The sequence below is a fragment of the Accipiter gentilis genome, unplaced genomic scaffold, assembly GCF_929443795.1.
Source record: "Accipiter gentilis unplaced genomic scaffold, bAccGen1.1, whole genome shotgun sequence".
NCBI lineage: Eukaryota > Metazoa > Chordata > Aves > Accipitriformes > Accipitridae > Astur > Astur gentilis.
In genome coordinates, this window is record NW_026060824.1 from 980,649 (window position 1) to 999,748 (window position 19,100).

Consider the following 19,100-nt stretch of genomic DNA (forward strand, 5'->3'; position numbering starts at 1 on the left):
CCAGCCGAAGCTGGAATTTGAGAAGAGGTCCGATACTTTCAGGGCACTTTTAGATGACCCGGAGCCAACACTTGTTGTTGCTGTGTTGTTGCAAAGCTCGAGTAAAATAGGCTTGGAAAAAAGGACGTCCAGTGAAAATAACATTAAGGGAAGCTGGCGTTGCTCCTGGGATTGAACCGTGGCTTAGCAAGGCACCGGCCACCTCAACTATTGCCGCAATGCCGAGAGCGCTGCAAAAAACGCTGCTTTTTCGCAGGCCACCGGACCCTGTACGTGGGCGCGCAGATGCCACTGGTTAGGCAGAGCCACCGGCATCACCGATGCCACAGCCAGAAGCATCGGGAAGGGGAACGGGAGAAGGAGTCTGCCCCGACAGAGCAGGGCTACCACTGTAAGTCCCACCGCGGCATTCGCTAAACTGGGGGCAACGTGGGCACTGGGGCCTTCTGCAAGCACGTCCCCGTGGCTAGTTTGAGTGAGTTGCTGTTCTTCCGAGGGAAAGTGGCCTTATTGAGCAACACCCTCTTTTTCCCAAGTTTTACTTTCTTTTTTTTTTTTTCTTTTTTTTTTCTTTTTTTTTTTTTTTTTTAAGTTCAGTTAAATGCATAATGGGTTTAGGCTCGTCTTCCTTAGAGGGATCCTGGCTTTAAAAATGGCAATGTGGGGAAGGAAAGCAGCCCATCCTTATGCAGAGGTGGACCAGATGCTTCTCCTTCTTCACGGCTCTGTGCAAGCCCAGAGAGACGCAGAGGAGAGGGGCCAGCCCGGTGTTTATGGCTGCACTGGTGCTGATGGCCACTTTGCACGTGAGGGTGACAAGCTGTGTTCAGGCGCAGTAACGGGATGGGTCTTTGCCTTCTGCCCCCAGGCTCCCCGTCCCAGCGGGTGCAGTTCATTCTCAGGACCAAGGAGGACGAGCAGCACATCCCTCACCACTTGTTCTCCGAGCTGGATGAGATCTGTGTAAAAGAGGGCCGAGATGCCGAGTGGAAGGAAACGGCAAGGTAAATCCCTGCTGCTTTGGCTGCGGTGGGAGAGGAGTCCCCGCACTGGCAGCGCCCGTGGGCTCTGCTTTCTCCTCTCCAGGACGCGAAGCTTTTGCAGCTGCAGGTGGCGGCACGAGGAGCCTTCTCCTCTTGCCACCCCGTGGCTCTGTCAAAGGGGCTGCAGAGCTGGGGCTGTTTTCGTGCAATGGGGCTGATCGCACCCGATGTCCGCAGGTGGCTGAAGTTTGAGGAGGACGTGGAAGACGGCGGCGAGCGCTGGAGCAAGCCCTACGTTGGCACGCTGTCCTTGCACAGCCTCTCCGAGCTGAGGAGCTGCATCAGCAATGGGTCGGTGCTGCTGGACGTTCGTGCCAACAGCATCGAAGAGATTGCAGGTACCGTGGGCACTGCATCTCTCCGGGAATGGCCGAGCTCAGCTCACCACGGTGCTCTTCACTCCCAAATCAAACCCTGCCCCAATGGCACGTCCTTTTCCAGAAGTGCCACTGTGTTTTTCTCATGAGCTGTTTTTGGATGTAGACTGGGCGTGCAACAGTCGCACTGTTTTTTTATTCCAATATGGGGTCCTTTTGAAAGCAGTTTGTGGAGTTGGAGAAGCCACTAGAGAATATTCTGCAGCCAAAAAGGAGTGTGTGTCAGGGCTTAGCAGGCTGCTCTTAGAAATACGGAGTCTGCGTAAGAGCTGAACCACCTTAAAGGAACTATTTCTTACAAGCTGTTTCCTCGCATTCTTTGTTTTACTTTTGCCTTAACATCCAGCATTTAAGAGTTTTAAGGCAGAGTTTCTCTGGCGATGACCAAGCAGTGTATTTCTGTGGGGAAGATACTTGAAGTTAATTGCAAAAGCCACTTTGGAGAAGTTATCTTTGACTGGCAGCAGGTCTCCATTCAGCCCTTTCAAGGGCTGGAGAAGTCGGAGCCGTTCTTAGCATGTTTCTCCCTGGGCTCAGCAAATTGCACTCGATCAGCACGGGAAACTGGGAACGTCTGTGCTATAGATTGCTTATAATTTGGGTAAACGTGTAGAGTCAGAAAGGCCAGGTCGGGCAAGAAAATTGCATTATTTAGAATGGGAAATATTTATCTTAGCGGAATGATGAATAAGCACTTGGATGATGTTTCTTAGCAAAAGAAAATTCTCGTTTTCACTGCAAAGGCTGAACATTATTAAAAGGCCTTGCTATGCAAGGCTGAGCGGGCATTAGGGTGCAGCCTGTGTGGCACAGCCTTCCCTGGGGGCTTTGGGGGTCGGGACTTGTTGGGGTTTCTGCTCTGATGGCTTTGTTTCCCTTTGCCATCCTCAGATCTGATCCTGGCCCAGCAAGAACAGTCCACGGAGTTTGACGAGCACGTGCGGGCGCAAGTTCGAGAAGTCCTTCTGAGGAAGCACCACCATCAGAACGAGAAGACAACCAACCTTCTCCCCGCTGTCTGCTCGTTTGCTGATGTGAGCAAGAGGCAGTCGGACCTGCACCTCCTCTACAAGCCAGGTGAGGGTTTCTGCAGGGCTGTGGCCCCATTAGACTTGCCCAGGCAAAGGAGAAGCGTCCCAGTTGCTCCTTGTCCATCTTTCTGAGTGTCTTTCTTTTTCCTACCAGCCCAAACAATCACCCCTTGTCCTTCTCCCACCGCTGCGGAAGCTAAAGATGGGGTGACCCGTGAGAGCAGAGCTATGGATTTAAGCAAGGTGAGACACTCGTAGCTTTCTTAACGCCTTTAGGGCCAGATTTGCTCTTGCAGAGTGTGCTGCAGAGCGCTGTGGGCTTTGCTTTTGGGGTAATTGCCTGAAAATCGCTTGTCGTGCCCAGGCGGAGCTGCACTTGATGAAGAAAATTCCCACCGGGGCTGAAGCATCCAACGTGCTCGTAGGAGAGCTGGATTTCCTTCACCAGCCCATCGTGGCATTTGTCCGCCTGAGCCCGGCTGTCCTCCTCTCAGGCATGACGGAAGTTCCCATCCCAACAAGGTGCGAATGAGAAGCGCAAATTTCTTCCGTAAAAAAGACACCCAACCAAACATCAAGTTGCAGGCATCAGTTTGGTGTCCCAAGGGAACAAGGCTAGTGGGAGGGGGAGCAAGCACGTTTCCCCCACCCACGTCTCCTCGCCTTCATTTCTCCATTCCCTGCTGTAGCTTTTAAACCCATCGGCCAATTGTAATGAAAGTTGGCCCCCAAATTACATTTGCCGTCTGTTTTGAAGAATTTCAAATTCATCGCGGCATCGCTGAGCCTACGTGTCCCGTCTTGAGCCACGCTCTGGGCTGGGAGCTGCCAGGGCTTTCCTTGGGTGCTCTTGGAGCAAAGACACCTTCTTCTCTCTCTCATTTTCTTTTTCTTGCCCAGGTTCCTGTTTGTTTTGCTTGGACCAGAAGGAAAAGCCCATCAGTACCATGAGATCGGCAGGTCCATGGCCACTATCATGACGGATGAGGTGCGACAAGATGAGATAGCTCCGGGTCATTTTTGCCTTTCTTCAGCTCTCCCTGTCTCTGAAGTAGTGAGGAAGAGGATTTGCTGTCCCAGCTGCCCGCAGCTCTCCAAATAGCCCAGCCCTCTTTCTCACCCCAAAGCAAACACGCAGATTTGCATCACCCCACATCCTGGAGGCTGAAATCCCGCCCGGGGTGCATCCTGCACCTCATCCTTCTCGCCGGGGTCCCCAGCACGCTGTCCCCAGTGGTGGCATTGCCAGGGCCAGTAAAACTTCTCTTGCTCTTTAAGCAGAAGGGTATGGTGTGCCGTGGGGGACGGGGGCCTCGTGGGGGAGATGATTACAAGTGCCGTGATGCGCAGATTTTTCCTTTTGGGGGAATATTTCCTGCCCTTTCCAGCAGGGAATTTTGGTGAAAAAGCCTTGCGTTTAGCCAAGAGCTTATTGCACTGGTTAGGACATCCGAGCTGGGTTGTCCTCTCACCAGGTTGTCTTCTATTGGCAGGTTTTCCGTGACGTTGCCTATAAAGCCAAGAACGGGGCTGACCTCGTGGCTGGCATCGACGAGTTTCTGGATCAGGTCACGGTCTTGCCGCCAGGAGAGTGGGATCCATCAATCCGAATCGAGCCCCCGAAAAACGTCCCTTCGCAGGTGGGTGCCACGTCGGCGGGAGGCATGAGGGGGATGGGCAGGATGGCTGGGGATGCTGTTCAGGGGCCCAAATTCACAAGGTCCCACTCTGACACAGTCACAGAGCCAGACCAGAAGCAAAACAAGCCAGTGGTTACAAGTCCATAGCTTTATCTCACTTCCATTTTAACAGGAAAAAAGGAAGATGCCAGGAGCTCTTGATGACAGTGCTTCTCACAGCACGCTGGAGAAACACAGTGGCCCTGAACTGCAGCGGACGGGAAGGTGGGAGCTGTAATAGTTTGGGTTTTTTTTCTGTTTGCCTCTCAAATCTGAGCATGCACCTTCCCTTCTAGCAGGTCTTTGGGGTTAGCTGGTTCAGTGAAGGGGCTCCACATTGCCAGCTTGGTCCCCTGGGCTGGGCAGGGGGGAGATCTGGGCAGCTGGGCTCAGCCCCAACCATCACCGTTGCACGCAGGTTTTCTTGATTTGGGCTGAAGGAGAGTGCTTCTTTTTAGCCACGAAAGTTACTCTATGCTTGTGATTGCCCTTCTGCAGCAAAGCAAAGTCGACGTGTTCCTCCAAGAGAACAGACTCTCTTCTTTTTCCTTCCTGCAGGCTCTTTGGAGGTTTGACCCTGGACGTGAAGCGGAAAGCCCCGTGGTTCTGGAGCGACTTCCGGGATGGTCTGAGCCTGCAGTGCCTGGCGTCCTTCCTCTTCCTCTACTGTGCCTGCATGTCCCCTGTCATCACCTTTGGGGGACTGCTGGGGGAGGCGACCAATGGCCACATAGTGAGCACCTCTCTCTGTTGGGGGGGATGGGGGAGGGTAAAACTCAGGCCAAAGTCCCTGCTGCAGTGAACCGGCTTTGGTTTTTGTTTCTCCCTAACGATTTATTTACTCACGGCCGCCTCTCTTCCCCGGACAGAGTGCCATGGAGTCGCTGCTGGGCGCGTCCATGGCCGGCGTGGTGTATTGCCTCTTTGCCGGCCAACCTCTCACCATCCTCGGCAGCACCGGACCCGTCCTGGTGTTTGAGAAGATCCTCTACAAATTCTGCAAGTAAGGCAGGCTGCCGCAGCTGGGTGCTGCGAGAGCCTTCAGAAGGGGGCAGTGATGGAGAAAAGATGCTTTTCTTTTCTTTTTCTTAGGGGTAGTTGCTAGATTTTAGTGACAGTCCTTTTGTTGCGATGGCTTTGATGGGAGATAAACCACCCTTATTGCCATAAGGTTTATTATTAAGCCCCAGCTTGCTGGCAGCAGGTGACTGGGTGCAAACCCAGCTGGTTTCAGTGTTAGGGCGTCAGGGTGATGTGGGAGAACACCACCTGGCCCAAGAGGGACCTGACCTCAAGCAGCCTCCAAGGTGTTAACACGAGATCTGTGTTAAACAGTGGTAACTAAATAATTGGCCTCTCCTGCTGTGGGTCTACACCCTGCACCACAGCCCCGAGGCTCTCTGTAGTAGTACATGGAAACTGCATTTCCCATCCGCAGCCTTGACACGCTCCAAAATTGCTCCCCGTTTTCCCCAAAGGCAGGCATGGCTCAGGGCCTCTTGCTGGCCTTTCCAGCCTTTGTTTCATTCTGCTTTCCCAGGGAATACACGCTCTCCTATCTGTCTCTGCGGGCGTGCATTGGGCTGTGGACCGCCTTCTTGTGCATAGTGCTGGTGGCCACCGACGCCAGCTGTTTGGTGTGCTACGTCACCCGCTTCACGGAAGAAGCCTTTGCCTCCCTCATCTGCATCATCTTCATCTACGAGGCTCTGGAGAAGCTGAGTCACCTGCGAGACACCTACCCTGTGCACATGCACAGCAAGCTGGACTTCCTCACCAGCTACTAGTGGGTTTTTTTCCCCCTGAGAAAGCTGCTGCCCCTTGGCAGGAGCTCCGGGCTGCACCTCCATCACCTTTCCCTTACCCCTGTCTTGGCTTCTCTCCTCCCAGCTGTAAGTGTGAGGCACCGACCCATCCCAGCAACGAAACGCTGCGTTTCTGGGCGAGCAACAAGATCAACGTGTCTGGCATCGCCTGGGAAAACCTCACGGTGACCGTAAGTGCCCCGAGCCACTGCTTCCTCGTGCCGCGTCCATGGGGTCCAGGGGCATTTGCCTGGTGCAAAAGTCAGAGCCCTTCAGGGAATGATGGGCTTCAAACTGTGCTAGTGCTGCTCGGAAAAGTCCTTGCCTAAATGTAGCGTGTGGTTTTAAGCCGCTTGGTCCTGGGGAGGAGAGTCCACCTTGTCCAGTCTACCCCAACGTTGTGGGTAGCAAGTGTCCCCGTCAAGCCTGTTGCAGGACAGTATTTCTGACTGGGAGGAAGGTTAAGTAGTGGGTGGTTTGATTATTGTAGAAGTTGTAGGACTTAAGTTCATGCTTGAAAGGTAGTAGCTGGCCTCCTTAATGGGTTCCTAGTAACTCCAGGCCTTGCTTTCTCGTTCAGTGCTGTCTGTAGGTACGTGCATAAATTTGCTTGTCTGAGCAGCCTCTCAGGCTGTTGTTGCCGGAAGCAGAGCCCGGGCCTAGGGCAGCAGGCTCTTATGGTGGCCTTCATCCCCTCTTGGCCAGGTTCTGCAAGACCTCCCCTGGGGAGGGACGATCTGTCTCTTCTCCTCCTTTCCTACCATGGTTGTCTTTAGCCCTCCTTCCCTCTTCCCTCTCTCTCTATCCCCAAGAGTTTCCAGTGTTTCCTTCCCCTCTGGTGTCTTCTTTAGCCACGATTGCTCGAATGGCAGGCAGAGGATGTGCCAAGGGTGCGTGGTATGGTGTGCCCTCACATCTCATTTCTCCGCTGTGTAGTTCAATGTGTCACTTGTTCAGCTGCTGCTGCTCATTAAATATAAATCTCTATTGGCAGGAGCAGTTACAGGGTCGTGGATCTTGGACCAAGATCCTCAAAACCCCCTAGCTATGCGAGGTTTCCCTGCCGCACGTGCACTGCCTTTGTGTCCTGACGCTCTGTTTCTCCAGGAATGTCGGTATTTGCGTGGGGAGTTTCAAGGACCTGCCTGTGGACGCGACGGCCCCTACACCCCTGACGTGTTCTTCTGGTGCTGCATCCTCTTCTTCGCCACCTTTGCCCTGTCAAGCTTCTTGAAGAAGTTTAAAACCAGCCGCTACTTTCCAACCAGAGTAAGTAGAAGATGGTGGCCAGTGTCCATCTCCACACTCATTTCCCAAAATGGCTTTCCTGGAGCACTAAGCAGTATTTGCCCTGCCTTGGTCAAGCTGGGAAACGTTGGCCTTGCAGGCCAAGCTCTCCAAGAGCTTGGATGTCCCGCACTCATTTCCATGAGTGCAAAATCATCGTAGCATTTCCCACATGCCTCGTGACCTGCCCCAGATTGAAGATTTTGGGGGGTTGATTTATTTTATTTTTATTTTTTTTTCTCCTCAGGTAGTAGGAAGTCAGGTTTCCCAAAGTTTTGGGGGTTGGGGTTGGGGGATTTTTTCCCTACCTTCTGTGCATTATGTGCTCGAGCGGAAAGTAGATTCGAATGAGGAGCTTCCTTTTGAGGACTAAAGGATGCCTCAGTGCCTTGTTGCCATTGTAGCTGTGAGTGTAGCTGTAGTGTCAGACATGTGTTTTCTTATTTTTAATATTATTATTATTATTTTTAGGTTTTGACTTAAACCAACCCTTGTCCGCCTAATTAAGCTTTTTTTATTGTCTGACCCCAGATCTCACAGGGACAAACACAGCAGCAGTATCTAAGCAAGGGATCAGGCTGCATGTGCTCAGAGGGGTGGTGGGATTTGGTTAAGCAGCCTTAATGTTGTGGATGTCTGCAACTCTTGCATCTCGCGTTACGGCCCTGTTTGCCATGCCCCTCTCACCTCTGGTTTCTCGCCCCAGGTACGGTCCACAGTGAGCGACTTTGCTGTTTTCCTCACCATCGTCATCATGGTGCTCCTTGACTTTGTGGTTGGGATCCCATCGCCGAAGCTCCAGGTCCCCCATGCGTTCAAGGTAACGGGATGTTTTGGCACGTGGGGGTGCCACAAGGTGATGCCGGGGCAGGGCAGGGCTGAGTCTGGAGGAGATGCTGGTGGTGTGACCATCTCCTCTTCCACCTCCAAGTGCCTTGCTTCCTCCTGGAAACGAGAAGATGGCCCCAAAACTAGATACCTACAGGGGAAGTATCTAGAGGTGCTTGCAAAGAGGAGACTGGCACTGCTGAAGCCCCCGGGAGAGGGGGACATGAAGCCAGGGCTGGGAGGTGCTCTGACACAGGGAGGGAGGGGAAAATGAAAGCCAGTGGAGTGCCTGGGCTGGGAGACGATGCTGATGCGTGGGCTTTGTTGCAGCCTACCAGAGACGACCGTGGGTGGTTCATCAACCCCATAGGACCCAACCCTTGGTGGACGGTGTTGGCTGCGCTCATCCCAGCTCTGCTCTGCACCATCTTGATATTTATGGACCAGCAGATCAGTGCCGTTATTGTGAACAGGAAGGAGCACAAGCTGAAGGTAAGGGCCTGTGAGGGATGACCCCAGCCCCTTCTGGGCTGCAGGTCTGGGGAGAAGCTCTTATTCCCGATGCTTTCTGAAGGCATTGGTTTGGGACAAGGTCAGGCTGCGTGGCAGGATGCTCTCCTGGATTAACGATGATGCAGGGAGCAAGTGACAGGGCAGTTCAGATGAGCAACCTTTTGGAGGAGCAAATTAATCTTGGAGCAATAGAGAAGTGCGTTTTTGTTTTAAAATGGCAGCAGCAGCAGGTGCGGGGAATGAATTGTTTTGATGCGCTGCCAGGGATAACTCAGAGTCACACCTTCCTCGCAAGTGGTAGAATTTTCTTTATGAGTGGAAAAAAGGTTTTGGTGGTTTTGGGTTGTGGGTTGTTGTTTTTTGGAGAAGTATTTATCGCACAAGCTCTGCATATCCATTGTTTCTGAACTCCTGCCAGATTTTCATGCCACGTGCTTGTGCAAAGCCTGCATACACGCTTGCTTGTTTCCATTTCTTGTTTTGAATTCTGAAGAAGTTGACTTGTGCTCGAGCAGGGTTTGAGTCTGACTTGCGACGTTATCCTTGCTCTTGTGCTATGGGATGCTCTGTTTCTTGTTTTCCTGCCTGCAGAAAGGATGCGGGTACCACCTGGACCTTTTTGTGGTGGCCGTGATGCTCGGGGTGTGCTCTGTGATGGGGCTGCCCTGGTTTGTGGCTGCGACCGTCCTGTCCATCACCCACGTGAATAGCCTCAAAGTAGAGTCTGACTGCTCAGCTCCAGGAGAACAACCCAAGTTTCTGGGGATACGAGAGCAGAGAGTCACTGGCTTGCTGATCTTTGTGCTCATGGGCTGCTCCGTCTTCTTCACTTCTGTGTTAAAGGTGAGAGGAAAATGCAAACCACCCAACAACCGCGAGCTTGTTGGAGGTTACAGCAAAACAGTCCCCTCTCTGCAGGCCTGACTAGTTAGTTGTGGAGCGGAGGAGGAGGAGGTGATCCCAACCCTTGGGGCTTGACCCACGGTGGGAACCAGCCTCGGTTAGGCTTTGCAGCCCTTCAGGCCCCCGTTTGGTGTGCTCGAGGCGAGCAAGCAACGCAACTGCTTGAATTTTTGGGTGTCTTTCAGGCCCGCCCATGTTTATGGGTTACAGTTGAGCATATTCAGACCAGCACATCTGCTGTCTTTCAAACAGGCAGCCCTTTACTGGCTGCAATTTGCTCCCCAAATGCCCGGGAGCAGCCGTTCCCAGGAGCTAAACACACTGAGGTCATCCCCGTGGGCTTCCTTGAACGTTCCTCCCACAAAGTAATCTTGTCTCTAGGCTAAAAGGAGGCCTGTGGCCTTTGCCTGTTGCCCCAAGAATAGGCAGAAGTGTTTCTTCTACCGCCAGAGAATGCGGCATAGGGTAGCACGGGTGAAATCGCCTGTTTTCCTCCAACCTTTCTGGAAAATAGGATTATTCTGAGGAGACGTAACTCCCAAGTTCAGCCTAAAGCAGAGCCTTAGCTCACTCGTGCGCACAAAATGGCAAAAAAATGGTTAAAATCTGACCCATCTCTAAGCCTGAATGGAAGCTGGAAAGCTTCAAGCAATTTTAGGCAGTGCCTGTGGAAGAGGGTGGTAATACTGAAAATGCAATACAGAAAAAGAAACGATTGCATTCTTACTTTTTTTTTTCTTCCCCCCCCCCAGTTTATACCAATGCCTGTGCTTTATGGCGTCTTTCTCTACATGGGTGTGTCGTCACTCAGAGGAATTCAGGTACGGACTCTTTTACAGCGTGCAGCATGTTGGCTCCCTGGTATTTTGTCTCTGTAGCAGCAGGGAAAAAAGCAGTGGCATGGGAAAAACTTCTCGCAGAGCAAGCAATGAAACTCTTTTGTGTAAAAAAGAGATTGGTGGAGGTACAGGAGGTATATGGGGCTGGGAGGACCAGGCAAGTTCAGCGCTCTCTGTTGCAGGGTTTAGGGCAGGTCAGTGTTTGGTTACGTGAAAAGCGGGGGAATTTGGTGCAAAGGGAAGGCAGTTTCTACCACTGGTGGAAATCCTCGCGGGGGGATTCAGTGGGCCGAGAAATGCTAATAATGGAATGGCATGGAATAGTTGCCGTTTGGTGGGCAGCTCTCAGGGCCAAGCCGGTTTATAGATGGAGCGAAGGGAAAATGGGTGCTGCTCCCAGGAGGAATGCGGTGGGATCCAGGATTTCTGACGGCAAGCGAGATGCTGCAAAGTGCCTCCACGTCTCGAGAGGGCCAGAAACTTGCCGCAGTCCCAAGGTGGCAACCTTTCCCTTTTATTTCGCAGTTCTTTGATCGCTTGAAGCTGTTTTGGATGCCGGCGAAACACCAGCCGGATTTCATCTACCTGCGGCACGTGCCCTTGCGAAAGGTGCATTTCTTCACGGCGATCCAGCTGACCTGCCTCGTCCTGCTCTGGACCATCAAGGTGTCCCGTGCCGCCATCATCTTTCCCATGATGGTAAGAGCTGCCACCGCTCAGCAGCGGGGTGTTTGCAGTGTTGGAGTGAGAGGTGGCATCGTCTCTGAGCTCACCGCATCTTCCCTCTTATTCATGAAGGTTTTGGCTCTCGTCTTTGTCCGGAAAGCGATGGATTTCTGCTTCTCAAAGCGAGAGCTCAGCTTTCTGGATGACCTTATGCCAGAAAGGAAGAAGAAGTTGGACGATGCCAGAAATGAAGCCGGAGAAGAAGAAGAGGTAAGGCTTGCTGTGTCCTCGGGGCTGGACATCTCCGTGTGGCTGTGAGATTGCCTGTTTCTCTTACAGCTTGTCTGGAAATGTTGGGGGAAGATCAGCACTCAATCGAAATAGATCCCAATAGCCTGTAACTTTTGTAACCTTTGTTTCCTCAAGTAGCAGTGAGCTGAACGCTTGAATACAGGTGTAATTTTTAAAACGAGTCGTTTTTCACAAAGGTCATTATCATTATGATGATTATTATTAGATGCTGCTGCTGCTGCTGCTGCTGCTGGCAAGACTTGCTCATAATCGTGTTTTGAACACACAGTCCCCCTGCCCCGAAATCTTTGGAGTGAACGGTTTCTTCCCTGCTGCACTAATACCTATAGCTGCCAAGGGGCAGAAGCGGAGGGCAGACTGCTAAGTTTGTGCTGGGCATTCAGCTTATCTCCACTTTGATCAAAGACAGAGAACGTGATTTGTCCCTTTTTTACATCAGGAGTCCAGGAGGGTGATGGAAGCTGCTGCTGCTGCAAGTTCAGTTCAGCTGAACGTGGGGAAGACCAGTGATGTGGATATCCCAAAGCAAAGCAGTGACAGGTAAAGCTCCACCAAGCGCCAGGACCCCCGGCAAGATTAGCTTGAAGGTGTTTGGCAGAGTTTTCTCCACTTGCCTCTTTGTGGGGCATCCCACAGAAACCAGCAGGCAGCTTGGTGGGAAAACCAAATTTGGGGGCAGGGCTGCAGGAAGTGATTGCAGGGCTCTGACCGCAAGCAGAGTGGCTGCAGCACTCGTGTTTGACCCTCAAACCTTGCCTCATCAGTGCCTTTACGGTAGCTGGAGATCCTCATACTTAACACATGAGGAGTTGCAGGCGTGATCTGTACCAGCAGTGGCTTAGGAACCTGGACCGGGGCTAAGCCCCAGCAAGAGCCTTTGCACAGAGCTGTTGCTCTGCAGCTCCCGGGCTTGCCTCCCAAAACTCCTCATCCAGCAAAATCCCCCACACTTATGCGGAGCTTTGATTCTCGGGGCTCCGCTGTTCCTCTTGCTGATGCTAATGCTCTTGGTGGCATCAGTTCCCATAATCACGGATTGCTGTGTAAAATATTTATTGCAGGACTGATCCTTCTGAGATTGTTATCCTGGATGAAATGTCACAAATGACCGTATGGAAGGCTCTCACTTTGAAGACAGAAACCCTTTGAATCCAGGGAGGAAAAAGGTAAAGGATTGCACGTGAACGTGACCGTGCTACTCTGCAAGCGACGGCGCACGCCTACGCTTTTCCCACGCTTTGGCCGGCAAGGCTGAGCAAACGGCCTGTCCCTGGGAACAGGCATTGTGGACCGTGGCATGTAAACCAGCTCCTCTCTGCTGGGGTGGTCCCCCAAACAGGGCTGAATCAGCAGCAGCTGGCAGGTCTTCCACTGATGATGCTCTCCCTCTTTTTCTCTTCCCTTCGCCTTTCCCCACTCCCGCTTTTCACGTTTAGGAATCTTGACTTTGAAGGAGAGGAGTGAGAGCGTGACTCGGGGATGTGCCAACGCAGACAGAGGGAGAAAGCGCTTTGTTTCAGTTGGAGGATTCCCATTAAAGCCATGCAGATGTTTTCAGTTATCCTTGGTGTGCTTCAGGCATTCAGTATCTCTAGACCAGCAAGCTGAGGTGAAGGTCACAGTCAAGGGGAGTTTGGTGGTGTTAAGTCTGTGTGCGTACGTGCGTGTGGGGGTGTGGGTTTGTAGTGGTAGAGGGACTGCTACTGCTTTATCATTCAGTGCTCTTCTTTTAATACCTAATTCCTCCTCTTTTTTTTTCCCCTCTTTTTTCCAAATGTAAACTGGGAATGTCCAAAATAATTTTCTGTTATAGTTGATGCATTCTCCACTTTCTTCTTGATCATGACCGGGTTTTTGGTCTGGTTTGGGGTCCTGGCTTTAATTCACTCTTATGTCTCTTACTGGTACGAGAGGGATGCCCTCTGCAGCAGGGCAGCATAGAGAGCGTCCGAGCAGTTGGCCTAAGGTGAAAGAAAACATTTGCTCCCTGTGCTCCAGTTTTACCTCTCTTGGTTGGTTTGGTTTTGGGTTTGTTTTTTTTGCTTTGGCTCTGCCATCAGCCTGGGAGCTGCAAAATGCAGAACTGCCACCTTCTTGTCCCTTGGCTGTAAACTGCATCTAAGGGAGCACTTCAGGTATTTGATTTTGAATACACTGTATGGTCACAGGAGTGGCCAGATGAGACCTGGGGCTCTGTGTCCCTGGGCTGCCCCCTCTGTTGTTCCTCCACTTTCCTTCTGTATTGGATCTGGCTGAGTTGGAGTTCCTTTACCCCACAGCAGCCCTCGTAGTGCTGTGCTCTGTACTGGTAGCTAGAAAGCTGTTGATAACACAGCAGTGTTTTGGCCATGGCTGAGCGGTGCTGGCACAGCATCAAGGCTGTCTCTCTAACATTCCCCCGCTCCCCAGTAGGCTGGGGGTGGGCAAGATCTTGGGAGGCGACGTAGCCAGGAAGAAGAGGCATCTAGGTAGCAAGTAAATCTTAGGTCCCTTCAGATGCTGGGGACCCTGCGTTCATGCAGCATTGGGCAGACCCCAGATGGATTTTCCCTTGGCACGCTTTACGGTGGAGAAGCGGAGAAGTTCCTCCTTTTGGTCATTCACGGTATTATGCAACTTTTCTTAGAAGAAAACACCTCTGTGCGTAAAGGATGTTCACACGCGGACTTCTCGCTGCACTTTAGGTAACGGCAGGGCCGCGCAGGTGGCGTAATCGCTGGTACCAAGCAGGAGCTGCCTGGAGGCTCCTCTGTTACAGTCAACCAGCTCCGTTTATCCTGCGGCCAAGGGACATGTGTAGGGACGCAGCCTGAAGGCCACGCTGCACGTACAGCGCAGCACAGACCTGCACCCGCTCAGGGTAACTGTTAGGTGGATCCCTAACTCCTGGAGGTACAGTGATCTCCCAGTCAGGATCTCTGCACCAGGCTGTGAAACTGCACGGTAACTCGGGAACCGGAGAAGGTCCAGATCTGGAGGGGATGGTTAACCACAGGGCCTCACGTTGAACCTCCTCTAAGCTCGTCCTGTGCTTACAGGGTTCTCGAGCTTCTCGGGCATCTCCCAGACTGGCCGGTTACTGCCAGCTCCCTCGTTCCTACGTTCCCCTCCCTGCCTGCCTGCCCCACTTTGGCCCCTGCAGCAGCACTCAGCTGAGCACCCTCCGTTGCTCCTGGGGAAAGAGCGTCCTCCTTGCTCTCCGTGGCGTTCCCCCAGCACACGGTGCTGTAGCAAGGACAAGGCAGTCAGATACAGACACAGCCTGTTGAACAGAGCGTCCTGCACGCAGTGCTTCCGATAGAGCAGCTCAGGAGCAAGGAGGTGAGCTGGGTGTGCTGCCTCTCACAAAGAGCATTCTACATCGGCGACCTTCCCCGTTGGACCCTCTGCAGCCTCTCTTTTTCCCGGTGTTGTAGGTGTTAGGTTGTGTGGTTAAAGGTTCATCTCCACAAACGCAGAGGAGGACAAAGGAGCAATGGCAGGCAGGGGAACCCCAGTGACCTAGGCAGAGGCAAGGGAGCACCCTGCTGTGGCTTTTGCCAGGGCTGTCACAGGAGAGGGCTCGACCACATTGCCTGGGTATGAGGCTCACCAGACAAGTATTGACTCTCCCTTGCTCACTTCACAGACTGACGGGGGGAATGCGCTTCTGTGGCCATGCCCTGCCTCTGAAGCCCGGCCGTAGACAAAAAACCGGCTCAAACTGTGAAGGTTACCAGGCAACACGTGACTGGGTGCACGTGTGCGGCAAGGTCTGTGCGTGTGAATGTCTGAAACTGAGTTCTGAGCTGTCAAGCAGAAGCCTGCTTCTTGCTACACGCAGCCAGCGTGGGCTGGTTGTAAATTTGGGTAACACCTGGAATAATCAAAAGTGGCGTGTCCCGAATCCTACAGTTAGTAAAGAGCTAGGAGAGAGAAGCCTTAATTTGGAGGCTGATCAGGCATTGTACTGCTCACATAGACAGATTAGGAAAACTGGGGGCGTGGGGTTCCAGAAAGAAGAGGTGGTGTCAAAAAGAAGGGTTCCCAGAAAGAAGAAGGGATCTTGAAGAGAAGCAAGGGACCCAGGAAGGAAAAGGTGAAGATCCTGGCTGGAGGAAATATCCTGGAAGTGGCGGAAGATCTTGGAGACCAGAGAGCCGCGTGGAGACAAGTGCCAGGGGATGCCCAGGGACCTTGACCAGCACCCTGCGAAACTGGTAAGGGCAAGCAGCTGCACAGCAGGAACCAAGGTGACGTTCTGCCTGACCTTCCCGGACCTGCAGTAGCTGGGATAGGGGAGTTGGATCAAGCAACTGCAGGATTCAGTAGGAATGCATTTCACGAAGGTAAAGAGGACACAGCAGTGGCTTGGAAATGCTGGTTGGTTTAATGGTAAAACTGGAATTATTCTGTGAACTGTGCATTCCTTTTAATATGGACTTAATTTAAAATAGCTGCTTTGAAGTTGTTCTGACTTCACCTTAATCGACACCTGCAATCTTCATCATTTTATCTCCTCCAACAGCCAAACCATACCCTGCCCCTCCCCACCCCCTGCAAAAAAAAACCCAAAACCAACCCAGGAAAAGAAAGACTTCAAGGGCAAGCTAGGCAGCAAAGTTGTGCGAGATTGGTCAAACTGCTCAAAGTTTGCCGAGAGATTGGAGCTTGCAATTCAGATGTACGTCGCTCAGCGTGGGGAGGGTAGTACGCACCTTTCACTGGAGTCAGAGGGAAAAACGGGGAGAAGGGAGCTGCAGCGTAAAGAGTAAAGGACGTGACATTCTTAGGAAAACTCTCCTTTTTCTTTCCTTTTCCTTGCTCCTTCGCTTCCAGATCTCCGTGGTCGCAGTTTGTGCTGCCTCACCTCCAGCACAGCGTGCAGAATGAAACGACGGTCACAGAATTCGTCCTCCTGGGGTTCTGCAGCACCCCAGCCCTGCAGCGCTGCCTCTTTGGCCTTTTCTCTGCCCTCTGCTCTGCCACTCTGATGGGAAACGCACTTGTCTTTCTGCTTATCTGCCCGGACTACTGCCTCCACAGCCCCATGTACTTCTTCCTCTGCCACCTCTCCATCGCGGACATCTGCTACGCCTCCAGCAATGTCCCCCATATGCTAAGGAGCCTCCTTGGACAAGGCAGAACCCCCTCCTTTGCTGGGTGTGGGGCACAGAGCCATCTTTATTTAATCTTTGCACTTACAGCGTGCGTGCTGCTGGCCGTCATGTCTCATGTTCGCTACGTGGCAATCTGCCGTCCCCCGCGCTATGCCCTCATCGTGATCTGGAGGCTGCGCCTCACCCTTGCCACATTTCTGTGGGCTTTGGCGTTCGTATTTGGTACACTGCAAGCCTCTCTGGCTTTACACCTGCCTTTCTGTGGCCCCTGCGAGGTTGTCCACTTCTCCTGTGAAATTCTTGCTGTCTCAAAGCTGGCCTGCCCTGCCGCTCCTGCCAATAAAGTCCTGATCTTTGCTGTTTGTGTGTGCTTCTTCCTCTTCCCTTTAGCCTTAATCCTGATTTGCTCCCTGGACAGCCTGGCCACCGATCTGCGCATCCGCTCTGTGCCAGGATGGCACGAAACCACCTCCACGTGTGGCTCCCACCCGACCGTGGTGGGTGTCTTTTATGGAAACGCCATCTTCGTGTACGCGGGGCCCGGGAGCGGTAACTCCTCTGGGAGGGAGAAAGTTCTTTCCCTTTTCTACAGTCTCGTCAGCCCCAGTTTGAACCCCGTCATTGACAGTCGGAGGAACAAGCAGGTGAAGGAAGCCTTGCTGAAGCTTCAGAGAAGGAAGAGGGTCTTTCATTCCGTCTAGCTGGCGCTCTAGGCTTTCACCTGTCTCCTGTCTTTCTGCTCTGTCTTCTTGAGCTCTTGGGGAATGTTAAGTGGTTAAAACGTAACACAACACATGGGTATTAAAATGCATTTGTCTCTTGTTTCTCTGTGCAGTCTGATGAATATCATGACACAAAATGACTCATTCCTTGTATTGCAAATAACTAATTCTTGTTCCTCAGATGCAGCCGTCCTAGACAGGTAGTATGTTTCACCGGAACTGTTGACCCAAGTGGAAAAAACAGTCTTCTCGGTTCTAGCTAGCAGTCAGGATAAACTACTGTGTAGCAGGGTTTTTTTCTGAATCTACCCATTGATCCAATAAGATATTCTTTTTCCTTACCGTATTTGTACCTCTTGTTATCCTCAGGATGCTAGAGCTTCAGCTCTACTGTTAGAAAGAAAAAGAGAGAAAACATGATGCTGCTAATGGGCTTTGCCTCTCAGGAGGGTGAACGAGCCTGTGAAGGGTTTTCTTTCTGCACACTTTTGAGCCTGACACCTCTCATGCAGGAATGTTCTCTATTCTGGAGAGTTTTTGCTCAAAGCAGAGCTGGCTTCTGCCCAGGCACTAAGTTTTCCAAGCGGGAAGGGTCTAGGGGTGCGTGGCTTTAAATAGCTGCCTGGATCCGCATCATAGCTTGTGATTTCATAATGGTCCCTATTGTGTCTCTGGAGTTGGTGCACACTGGGTGCCACTTAGCTCCTCCCGTGAGGGCTACTCCATCAGTCCCTGGGGAATCGGGCCCCTGACTGACCTGGAGGTTCAGTTGTCCCCAAAACCCAGTGACTGACGTGAGGATGAACCCAAACGGGCGTTACAAAATGACACTTCTGGAAGAGTTACAGGTAGCGCGGCCGGGGCTCAAAAGTGCAGTTTTGTGGGTTGGGTTTTTTTTTTCCATTTTGGAAATCACTTTTTTAGACAGGAACCTCAAGAACAAAGCGGGAGGTGGGTTTTTTTTTTGTCTGAAACACTCATCCCTCTCCTGCTGTATTAAATACGTCCAGACTCTCGTGTTATACAGTACAGGTGATGTTATGGGCTGTTTTATTTGCGTATGGGAAGAAAAACCTCCTACAAGTCCGTGGTTTTAGGGCTGTGCCTGAAGGAGGAGGAGGCACGCAGAGGCGTGATGGCTCGTGGACTCGCGTGGATGCAGGGGTGGGTGATGTCTGGGAGGACGTAAGGGAGCTCTCCACCCCCAGCCCCAACTTTTCCCTTCTTGTCATTGCTAAACAGAGACATGACGAGGAGGCAGTGATTGACCGGGGAAGAAGGAGCAACGCTGTCAGTATTTGCTATGAGAAGGAGGAGTTGGAAGGTGAGTCTCTGCTGAGATCCTGGTGGAGGAGCCACTAGCCCAGCGCGTTTTCCCATTGCACAAAGTCTCTCCAGTGTGCCTTGTTGGGTGTCAAATCATGTGCAGCGAAACGTGCCGCGCTTCTCAATAAAGCAACACAGTTATTGTCACATTTTTTACTATTATGGCTTTTTAAACGGAGGGAAAAAGCCTCCCGGGAGGCCACGGTGTGAGTTGTAGCCACGGGGCTTGATAATTCACGGCTTTTTTTCTCGCAGAGGTTGCTCCTGGCTTGGAGAGGTCAGGAGAATCATTTCAGGGCTGCAGACACGGGGCTGTGATTTTCTTTTTTTGTTCTGGAGTTCATTGCAATGGGACTGATTTGATCGTCTCTTGTCGCCTCGTGCCATACAGAGCTTTTGAAAATAATTAGCTCGTGTTGCTGCTTAATGAGCAAGTCTGAGTGTTGTCCAGCCGAAGCTGGAATTTGAGAAGAGGTCCGATACTTTCAGGGCACTTTTAGATGACCCGGAGCCAACACTTGTTGTTGCTGTGTTGTTGCAAAGCTCGAGTAAAATAGGCTTGGAAAAAAGGACGTCCAGTGAAAATAACATTAAGGGAAGCTGGCGTTGCTCCTGGGATTGAACCGTGGCTTAGCAAGGCACCGGCCACCTCAACTATTGCCGCAATGCC

General features: G+C 52.0%; 1 protein-coding gene across 1 annotated transcript; it reads left to right on the plus strand.

Annotated features, from left to right (window-relative positions):
• Positions 1 to 270: 270 nt before the first annotated feature.
• On the plus strand, positions 271 to 12,444 carry LOC126036791 (electroneutral sodium bicarbonate exchanger 1-like). The gene is made up of 22 exons (XM_049796989.1): positions 271 to 403; positions 869 to 1,004; positions 1,221 to 1,381; positions 2,312 to 2,497; positions 2,606 to 2,694; positions 2,816 to 2,973; positions 3,352 to 3,439; positions 3,945 to 4,091; positions 4,264 to 4,355; positions 4,689 to 4,863; positions 5,000 to 5,133; positions 5,671 to 5,916; positions 6,021 to 6,126; positions 7,043 to 7,204; positions 7,929 to 8,042; positions 8,381 to 8,542; positions 9,155 to 9,406; positions 10,219 to 10,287; positions 10,831 to 11,004; positions 11,104 to 11,241; positions 11,723 to 11,823; positions 12,345 to 12,444. Exons 1-22 carry the CDS (start codon positions 286 to 288, stop codon positions 12,430 to 12,432), a joined length of 3,096 nt encoding a protein of 1,031 aa, XP_049652946.1. The 5' UTR covers positions 271 to 285; the 3' UTR covers positions 12,433 to 12,444.
• Positions 12,445 to 19,100: the final 6,656 nt, after the last annotated feature.